Source organism: Rhinopithecus bieti, unplaced genomic scaffold, assembly GCF_001698545.2.
Source record: "Rhinopithecus bieti isolate Rb0 unplaced genomic scaffold, ASM169854v2 scaffold_16097, whole genome shotgun sequence".
In the NCBI taxonomy this organism is placed as follows: Eukaryota; Metazoa; Chordata; class Mammalia; order Primates; family Cercopithecidae; genus Rhinopithecus; species Rhinopithecus bieti.
In genome coordinates this window covers 1777985-1789007 of record NW_016808851.1, presented here as the reverse complement: position 1 = coordinate 1789007, position 11023 = coordinate 1777985, and the positions used below count along the sequence as shown (strand labels likewise).

General features: G+C 40.8%; 1 protein-coding gene across 1 annotated transcript in view; it reads right to left on the bottom strand.

The window, feature by feature from the left end:
* CCDC170 (coiled-coil domain containing 170) overlaps positions 1-11023 on the bottom strand; it is a 95978-nt gene that overhangs the window by 26338 nt on the left and 58617 nt on the right. The window contains 2 exon segments of the mRNA XM_017887608.1: positions 1411-1584; positions 8598-8798. Coding sequence (XP_017743097.1) covers positions 1411-1584; positions 8598-8798 — 375 coding nt within the window.

Here is an 11023-nt window from a genome sequence, read left to right as displayed (position 1 = left end):
AAAAAAAAAAAAAAAAAAAAAAAGAAACAAAAAGAAAAAAATGTTCCACTCCATTGCAATTTTACACTGGTAAATTCTATAAACTGATAAGTTTAATAATTATATAATTATTAAGAAGTAATAGTGTTGGATATTGAGAAAAAGCATCAATGATCTAAGCAGAACTTTGGAAAGAATGGTAGCTAATTTAATGTCTCTAATGGTAATAGAGTTTGTATGCTATCTTTTATAAAATATTTCTCAAGATATGATAGTGGAGAAGCCAAACATGAACACAGCAACTTCTGTGATCCAAGGGTTTGAAAATGTTATTTATTAAAAACTAGCAACTCCTTGGGGTATGTAGCATCCCCATCTTTAATATGAGGAAACAGAGACAAAGAGGTATATAATTTGTTCAAGGTCACACAGCTTGATGGAACCAAATTGGGAGCCCAGATGTGACTCATTATATAGCATCTACACTGGAATTGTATCATAGCATTTTCCTCCTAAGAACTATTATAAGAATACATCTGTGTTTTCCTATTTCTTTCCCCAATATCAATAATTATGTAACTAATAATTATATTTTATCCCTTTCATCCATTCATTCATTGATTTAGTCTAAACTGTTTCTAACTCTTCCTTTGAGTGAAGAAAAGTAAGCCCTTCTCTCTCTACTAGAATTTCTAGTGCAACTGAGCTTATAAATGTAGAGGCTGCTAAATGTCCTCCCAGTTCTCCTCCTTTCCCAAAGTAATAGAAACTGTGAATTTTTTCTAGCCAGGTCAATGGCTACCCAGAGTAAAGGCTGCATTTGCAAGCCTCCCTTGCAGCTAGGTTTGACCACCAAAACATATTCTGGCCATGGGATATAAACAAAAGTTCATGTAGCAAATTCTGAGTGCCTTTTTCAAAAGATGGCTCTGCTTGTTCTTTTACAGCCTTCTTCCTCACTCTTTTCTTCTATTCTATCTTGAACACAGATATAATGTTTCCAGGCACCATTTGGAACCATGAGAATAAGGATTGCCCTAGGGATGAGAAATGAATCAGCTGAAATGAGCCTGGTTCCTTGAAGACTTTACAGAGGAGAGTTGCCACACCAGCCCCAAACTTCCTGTCTCCAGGAATTTGTGTGAGAAAAACAAAACAAAACAAAACAAAAAAACAAAAAACAAAAAACTTCTACTTGCTTAAGTCACTGTCATTGTGGGTACCCATTACACACAGTGAAACACGACCTTAGGTGACAGATACACTTACCAACTCTTCAGACTTGAAATTGAGCCTCCAATTCTAAATACATATTTTTATAAGATTCTTCCTAGTTACACTGGTAAATATGGTGGCAGTACATTATTTTTCAATGTTTGGGTTTTTCAGAAATTTCTTCTCTCAATACTAGCAAGTTTCAATATCCCCTACCTTTCTCTGCAAATTGTGGGCAATGGTCTTATTCTCAATGACTGCATTGCTCTCAAGACGAACCAGCTGCTCTGTTCGAGCTAAAACCACATCCAGCCGCATGTCAAAACCAAGTTCGGCAGCCATCTGGTCCAACTTCATTTTCTGTGAAAGCTGATCCAGAAATTTAAGATACTAAACCCAAGAACAAAAACAAAAATAGGACACAAAAGTCAAAGTTAATGGGTGATCTCACAGAATCTTTTCCTCTTTCTCCCAAGCTTACAGGTAATTCTCCTTTGCAAAGAGCATAGAGTGGAGCATGGACTCTGATCCAATATGTGGTAATAAATTCCTGAACCATTCTGCCAGTTCCCTGCCTACCCCTTGTTTGAATGCTCTTGACTCTCCTAGCCCTTGATGTTGATGTTCAGTCGAATATTATATACTTTTCTTAACCCTGCCAAACAACACATTTGGCTATGTTTGATTACATCTTCATCTCTCTGCTTTGACAACTTGCTGCTGCAACCATGCCCCTCCCAGGATAATCCAGCCCCTGGGATCCACTCATTGATAGGGTTTGGCTGTGTCACTACTCAAATCTCATCCTGAATTGTAGCTCCCATAATTCCCACATGTTGAGGGAGGGACCTGGTGGAAGATAATTGAATCATGGGGGCAGTTTCCCCCATACTGTTCTCACGGTAGAGAATAAGTCACATGACATCTGATGGTTTTATCAGGGAAAACCCCTTTTGCTTGGGTCTCATTCTCTCTCTCTCTGCCTGCCACCATGTAAGACATCCTTTACTCTTCCACCATGATTGTGAGGACTCCTGAGCCACGTGGAACTGTGAGTCCATTAAACCTCTTTTTCTTTATAAATTACCCAGCCTCAGGTATGTCTTTTTTTATTTTATTTATTTATTTATTCATTTTTTATTTTTATTTTTTTTGAGACAGAGTCTTCCTCTGTTGCCCAGGCTGGAGTGCAGTGGCTTGATCTCAGCTCACTGCAGCCTCTGCCTCCCAGGTTCCAGCAATTCTCCTGCCTCAGCCCCCCAGGTAGCTGGGATTACAGGCATGTGCCACCATGCCTGGCTAATTTTTTTGTATTTTTAATAGAGATGGGATTTCACCACATTGGGCAGGCTGGTCTCAAACTCCTGACCTCAGGTGATCCACTCGTCTTGGCCTCCCAAAGTGCTAGGATTACAGATGTGAGCCACCATGCCCAGCCTATGTCTTTATCAACAGTGTGAAAATGGACTAATACACCCACCCACGCACCTTCCTTGGGAATTTTTCCCACCTAACTGGGCCCTGGCCTCAAAGGTGGGGTGGACCCTGGCAACTTAGCCAGTTGCCACTTTACTCTTCTTAGGCTCTACAGAGCATTCCAAACTCAAAGCTCACCATACAAACAAAATTTTGAACAAGATTTTGGGGTCTTTTTTATTAATTAAGATGTTTTAGAAAATGTCTTTAAAATTAAGTTAAATTAAGTAAAATTAAGTTAAATGAACACTCCTCCCTAAAATAGAGCTGTATGAAGGAAGTCAGGGTTCATATTTTAGCAGTCTACAGTTAGAAAGCTATTTAAAGGTTTTCCTCTACTTGATTTCTGTGGTTTATCTGGCAAGTCCACACATAAGATAATGCTTACTAAGTGCTTACTGGATGAATAAATCAATCAATGAGCTTGCTATATCATAATTTCATGATTTGGGTTTTATCTTTGATATTTTCTTCTGATTGCAATAACTTATCCATCTGGCATTTTCAGGCAATTAAATGTTTAAATACGTACAATTTCCTGCCAACTGAAGCACACCAGCTTAAAGCCCAGAACTAGCCATGTTTTAATTATCAGGATGAAATTATTTATAAGTGTCTATTTTCCAGTTTTGGCAAATAACATACATATGAATACAATTTTATCTCTTCTTTATAAGTCACAGTCATTGCAAATACCACTTATTGCATTGTGCTACAATGCCATAAACTGCTTTTGTCTCTACATCCTCTGGTTATCACTTTTTAATGCTGTATCAGCTCTCTATATGGAATTTTTAATTTTTAATCTGTGTCTATGAAAGTGACCTAAGTGCTATTGCTTGTATTTTACCTAAAATAGATAAGTACCTTTTACATGATGGTACGAAACCCTCTTTTTTTCTATTTCTATGTATGACCCATGCATTTAGTGGGCCAGGACTACAACAGGCAAAAAGGGATTAAGACAAGACCAAGCAGAGAAAGATCCCATAGAGAAAGTTTCTATTTCAAGGATTTTGGCTATACTTCAGAAGATTAAGGTTACCAGAAACTTTAAACTACGTAGAAATGAAGGATTACTGTATATATTGTTCACTTGAATGACAGTTCAGCATAAATAAGAAACTGTGGCCGGGCGCGGTGGCTCAAGCCTGTAATCCCAGCACTTTGGGAGGCCGAGACGGGTGGATCACGAGGTCAGGAGATCGAGACCATCCTGGCTAACACTGTGAAACCTCGTCTCTACTAAAAAATACAAAAAACTAGCCAGGCGAGGTGGCGGGCGCCTGTAGTCCCAGCTACGGGAGGCTGAGGCAGGAGAATGGCGTAAACCCGGGAGGCGGAGCTTGCAGTGAGCTGAGATCCAGCCACTGCACTCCAGCCCGGGCGACAGAGCGAGACTCCGTCTAAAAAAAAAAAAAAAAAAAAAAAAAAGAAACTGTGCATTCTACTGTCTTTGAGTCTGCCTAGATTACCTGCATTTAGCATTTCAACTGTGCAACTTTTTCAATTTACATGATACTATCCATCCTTACCAGAACATGCATTTCATATGCAGTTAGCGACAGAAGATTCACCATGGACAGAATTAGCTTACATAACTTGCTTTCACAACTGAGAGTTATTTGGACACAATCCCAATTAAAATTAATGATTCCTTTATAGTAAGGGAAGGGAATACCAATCCACCTGAAATTCCTGCCTTTGACATATTTCTTCTATAATTCAAATAATGTTTATTGACTCTTTCTCTAGTCCCTGGAGAAACACAGGAAAAAGATCATTTCTTCCAGCCTCAAGAAGCTTGGAATATTTGGAGACGAAAAAAATTTAAAAACAATCCAATAAGGGTAAAAAGTACCATGAGAGAGGCAGATACATTATGCTTAGAGAGCATAAGGAAAGATAGGTAAGTCTCCCAGGGAAGACTGCCAGGGGAAGCAGTATTTGAGCTGAATCTTGAAGAGACTGCTGTTACCAGGTAAAGGAGGTGAGGAGAACATTCTCTCAGTGAGAATAGCTGTGGGCAGTGCGGGAGGCAGCCGGAGGAGGCCGGAGGAGACCGGAGGAGTGAGTGCTGCTACAAATTTGCATGGATGTCTTTAGGCTCCGCAATCACCGCAGACCCCACCAGGGTCCTGCCGCTCCCAGAAGGCTTCTGAGTTTGCCCCCCGCTGGCAGGAGAAATTACAGGGGAAAGGGAAGATGGAGAGACCACCTGGCCAGCTCACAGAAAGTGAAGCCATGGAAAAAGAAGGAATCTGTACCTGAGCCTAGGGCCCCCAGAGAGCCACTGGCCAGTTTGGAGATAAAGAAAGAGAAGATTAGGCACGCGTTTCATTAAGACGTCCCTGGCAGCAATGAAGAGAGTACATCTGAGGCATGAAGAACAGTGCCGGGAGCTCAGTTACTAGGTTGTTTCCCTAGTCGGTGTTAACGAGCACAATTCTCAGAGCCAAAGCACAGCTGCTGGATATAGAGATGGGGGAGGCATTGGAGATCTAGTAAGGAGACAGGATTTATAGGGCTTAGGAATTGATTTAAAAAAGGGAAGTGTTGAAGATGGCTTGAGCAAATGGAGGTAGATTACCACCATGACTGAAGCAGGAGAGGGACAAATTTGAACAGATGTCCTTTCAGTTTTGAATATATTTTGGTGTTCACGGACCATGCAGGTGAAGCTGTCCCGCAGGCAGTAATGTGGCTTTCAATTTACATTACCATACTCAGGTGCAATATTTCATTTTGTTTGGTTGTGGTTTTTTGTTTTATTTTGCTTATTTGTTTTGAGAGGGAGTCTCTGTCACCCTAGGCTGGAGTACAATGGCACGACCTCTGCTCACTGCAACCTCCGCCTCTCAAATTCAAGCAATTCTCCTGCCTCAGCTTCCTGGGTAGCTGGGGTTGCAGGCACACACCAACACACCTGGCTAATGTTTTGTATTTTTTAGTAGAGATGGGGTTTCACCATGTTGGCCAGACTGTTCTTCAACTTCCTGACCTCAAGTGATCCACCTGCCTCAGCCTCCTAAAGTGCTGGGATTACAGGCATGAGCCATCACGTCTGGCCTGTTTTTGTTTTTTGTTTGTTTGTTTTTTTGTTTGTTTGTTTGTTGAGACAGGGTCTCACTCTGTCACCCAGGCTGAAGTGGTGTGATCTCAGCTCACTGCAACCTCCACCTCCCAGGCTCAAGCTATCCTCCCATCTCAGCCTCCCAGGTAGCTGGGACCACAAGTGCGTGCCACCATGCCCAGCTAATTTTTGTGTCTTTTGTAGAGATAGGATTTCGCCATATTGCCCAGGCTGGTCTTGAACTCCAGAGCTCAAGCGATCCACCTGCATCAACCTCCCAAAGTGCTGGGATTATAGTTGTGAGCTACCAAGCCGAGCCAATATTTCTTTACAAAATCAAATTTTCCACCATCACACCTTTACAGATATCTAATAGAAAAAGCTATCTCCACTCTCCCAGACTTCTCAAATCTAGCCCCTGTTTCCATTCACAAAACCACTACATGGTTCAGATCTTTATTATCTTCTGAACTGGACTAGTCTGAACTGGACTATCTTCTAAACTGGACCAGTCGGGGAGCCACCGACTGGGCTCCCTACCTTCCTTCAGCTGTGTCCAGCCCTTTGAATGCAAGGACTTTTTTGTTTATCTGTGGTGGCAGATATCTCAAAAATTATGCATAGTTGTTTTGTGTGTGTGTGTGTGTGTGTGTGTGTGTGTGTGTGTGTGTGTGTGTTTGTTGTTTGTTTTAGCTTATAGGCTATCACTACTGTTAGTGTATTTTATGTGTGGCCCAAGACAATTATTCTTCTTCCAATGTGGCCCAGGGTAGCCAAAAGGTTGGACACCACTGCTACCCTCTAAGCCAGTCTGACTTGAGGGAAATCTTTCTTTTACTCAAAAACCTTCTCTGGCTTCCCATTACCTACGCAATGAAGCCTGGGCCATTAGACTGACCTATTTCAATGATTCCTACACCTGCCTCCAGTGCCGTCTCACGCCTTTGGTTTCACCAAGTATCCTGTCCCATGCTCCCTGCACCTCATTCATTTCCTGAGCCATCTTCTCACACCTCCATTTCTTCTTTGTTCCAGCTATTTTTTCTGCCTCAAATTCCTTCCCCCCTCTTCTGCCTGACAAATTCCTACTCATCCTTTAATACTCCCCTTTTCTGTGAAGATGGCTTACTTACCGCACAGAAAAAAAGTCATTGCTCCTTTTTCCAGGTTTCTGTCAGATTTTATACCTGTCTCCATCATGGCACTAATTGCACTACTGTGCACTAATTGCGCTATTGTACTATTACGCCCCGATCTCCCTGTCTCATCCGCTGGACTTGATTTTCCACAGACACCTTTGGCACATCTTTGTATATCCAACCTCAGTGCAGGCAAGACGATTCCTCAATGTTTTAAGTACAGAAGAATGAAAAGGAATATGTTACTTGAGTGTAGACGTTTCAACTTAAGAGTATTTTTCATGCCAAATTCTGCATCGAGGCTCTTGAGCCCCTGTGCCTCCCTTTCCCTTCCCACACTCCCTCCTACGGACTCTTTCAGTCCACACTTTCCTCCCCATCCTGTCCAGCAAAACCTTTCTTTGATCTTGGTTTTCACAGGCACTGCCTCATGTCCGTCTTCTCTTTGGTCACCAGATTTCACACTGGTCTACTGGAGGTCGCTCCCCTTCCTCTCAAGTCTCCCCTCAGCGCAAAGCCAACTGGCTTCTGCTCTCCACCACTCTACCAAAACTGCCTGTCAAAGATCACTGACAATGTCCCCACACTCAAATCCTCAGTGTGGGCCCCTTCTCTTCCCATTTAACTCTCCTCTCCCACTGGGTTATCAGCGCCATTGTTTCCGAGACTCTCCATGCCACAATCTCAGGTCCACGGGGACATCTCTCTATCTTTCTAAAATACTGCAATGTGGCCGGGCGCGGTGGCTCAAACCTGTAATCCCAGCACTTTGGGAGGCCGAGGTGGGCACATCACGAGGTCAGGAGATCGAGACCATCCTGGCTACCACGGTGAAACTGCATCTCTACTAAAAATACAAAAAATTAGCTGGGCGAGGTGGTGGGTGCCTGTAGTCCCAGCTACTCGGGAGGCTGAGGCAGGAGAATGGCGTGAAGCCGGGAGGTGGAGCTTGCAGTGAGCCCGAGATGGCGCCACTGCACTCCAGCCTGGGCAACAGAACGAGACTCCATCTCAAAAACATAAAAATAATAAAAATAAAATAAAATACTGTAATGCTCACACTTACCACACTTCATATTCTACAGAGTAAAGAACACTCCATCTTTTTAGTCTAAGCCATTCCAGTCTTCTCTCTTGCCACAGATCCACCAAGAATAACATGTTCCAGGCATACAGGATTCACCAATTTGCATTCTCTGAATACACTATGCACTTGCCAGATTTCATTCCTTTGTTCAAACTGTTTCCCCTACAGTATCTGTCTTCTCTCTCCACTATAATCCGACTTATCTTTCAAAAATGAACTTAATTATCACCTCTCCTATAAAATCTTCCCTTTATCTATAAGTTCCTACAGAACTTTCTGATTCAATACACACAACACATATAAACTTATAGTACAGCAAATTATCTGAGTATCTGTCTCCCCTATCGAATTATGAGCCCTTTAAGATCAGAAACTGTGTATTATTCATATTTTAGCTTGCCAAACCTTTAGGACCTCATATATGATATGCATTCAATAAATATTTGTTGAGTTTAATTAAATTAATTTGAATCAAGGGAGCTCCAAACCCATTGTTCCTTGAAATTGACTTAACTAATTAAGTCCAGGACTTAACCAAACTAAATACTGTAAAATTCAGAATATTTTCAGGTAAAATTTTATACTACAACAGATGCTTCCACTCATGGATATGCCCTCAGGTTATTACTTTTTGTTTCTCAAAATTCAAGTTGTCTCGCAAAACATCTCCAGAAACCAGCTCTGCCTCCAGGTGTGTCAGCTGACCCTGAAGAGTCTCCAACATATTCTCTGCTTTCTGGGCCCTCTGGAGAGCTTTCTGGTGAAACTCAGACTCCTTTCCCAACTGTTCAACAAGCTCAGATATTTGGGCTTCAAGCTGGGAGACCATCTGGAAACAAAGAAACAGGTCAAGAATAAGCCTTGTTTTAGATGGAAGGAAGTGTTCACATCTACTGCTCTGCCTAAGCAGCATAACTGTTTATGATACCAACTTCCAGATTATTTGTAAAAATCCCATGTAAAATATGTAATTGATAGCTGTATTTGCCTCTGTTTAAAATAATCTACATTCATTATTGAATAAAATTTTTTGATTGGTATTTTAATTTTATATAATTCTTTTAACAGGTTAATCGATAAAATTTATGGATAACATTTACTTACCCCAAAACTATTGCTAAGAGTTTCAAAGTTTAATAAGAAAAGAATTAAGACAAAAGTACTGTAAAATCTACGAAGACTCATTAGCCAGAAAATGCTTTCACCATTTTGAGTTGACTTAAGATTAGACAGCTAATTAATCTTGGTAGGTAACGTTGGGACATTACAGGGAATTCATGTACAGACATGCTTTTTCAAACTTTTTTCAACTTTCTATTGAAGATTGGTTACCTATGCCCTAAACTCCAGGGATACTGACTCTACACTACATAGTCATAGAGTAATACCATTTTTGCATTGGAAAGGTCAAAATCTCTTTAATATGGTGACTCTAAATAGGGTCAAGGTCTATGTACAAGAGGGCAGGGGGATCTGAGTACTGTCCCATGTTAAAGTCCCTCCAGCCTCTCCACAACCCACCTGATTTGCCCAATGCTCCCATCCTTCCGAGGAGTTCCTCTGTTTGTCGTGATCATTCCTTCAAACCAAGAGTGCAAGTTTACCAAGGACCTCAGGGACACTCTCAGAAAACTCCAACTGATTTTACTCAATCCAGTTTCATAAAATGTTGGATTCAATAAAACCACCAAGTCTAGGGTGATACATTTGTTTTCTTTTGATGGTTTATTTTGGAAGAGAAGAGGAAAAACATAGTATTTACATAACAGTACAGTACCACTCTCACAGAAATGGAAACATCCTGACTGTTTCAGATTTTACTGTCTCAATTTTAAAAGAAAACAATTTCTGTCTGCCTATCTATAAACAGCCATGCTTAACCACGTAATCTGCCTTTAAACTTTTTGAAAGGCTGTTGTACAGGAGAACAAAAGAATTTGTTCTGAGTTACCCTCAGAGCCTACATTGAGAACCAGTAGGTATAAATCAGAGAAGAAATTCCATATTTCTGAAAGGAAAATTTTTCCCCAGTTCCTATAATTATAAAGTAAGATATCCCCATAAAATTTCCTTTAAAAACAAAACGTATAAACAAGCAAAAAAAAAATCCCCTGTGATCCCACCACCCAGAGGCAAAAGTATTAATATTTTAAATAATTTTTTGTGTATCATTAAAATATAGTTGGAATATTATGCATGCAATTTTGTGTCTTTGTTTTTACCTAATTATTCTCATGCCATTTGAAATTCTTAATATTTTAATGGCTACATTAAGAACTCATCATGAGAATGTGTCATCATTCACTTAAGCATTCCTTTATAGGAAGGGAAAAACTCTTCCCTGTGAGATCTAAGCAAAAAAATTAAAATAATAAATAATCAAAATACAGAAGAAAGGGAAAACGTTATAATGATTACAGCTGTCTAAAGACACTGTCTAGTAGGGAGTGGATTCCCAGTCACCGAAGATGGCTGGAAATTGGCTAAATACGGGCATATCTCACTTTATTGCACTTACTTTATTGCTCTTCACAGATATTTGGTTTTTTACAAATTGAAGGTTTGCGGCAACCCTGCATTGAGCAAGTCTATCAGCGTCATTTTTCGGACAGCACATGCTCATTTTGTGTCCCTGTGTCACATTTCAGCAATACTAGCAATATTTCAAACGTTTTTCATTACTCTGATATCTGTTATGGTGATCTATGATCAGAGATCTTTGATGTTACTATTGCAGTGTTTGGGGTGCCACAAACCACTCCCATATAAGTCAGTGAACTTAAATGATACATGTGTACTTTCTGACTTTTCCACTAACTGGCTGACCCCACATCTCTCTTACTCTCCTTGGACCTCCCTATTCCCTGAGACACAACAATATTCACATTAAGGCAGTTAATAACCTTACAATGGCCTCTAAGTTTTCAAATGAAAGGAAGAGTCAGGCTAGGCATAGTGACTGATGCCTGTAATCCCAGCACTTTGGGAGGCCAAAGTGGGTGGATGACCTGAGGTCAGGAGTTCAAGAGCAGCCTGGCCAACATGGCGAAAACC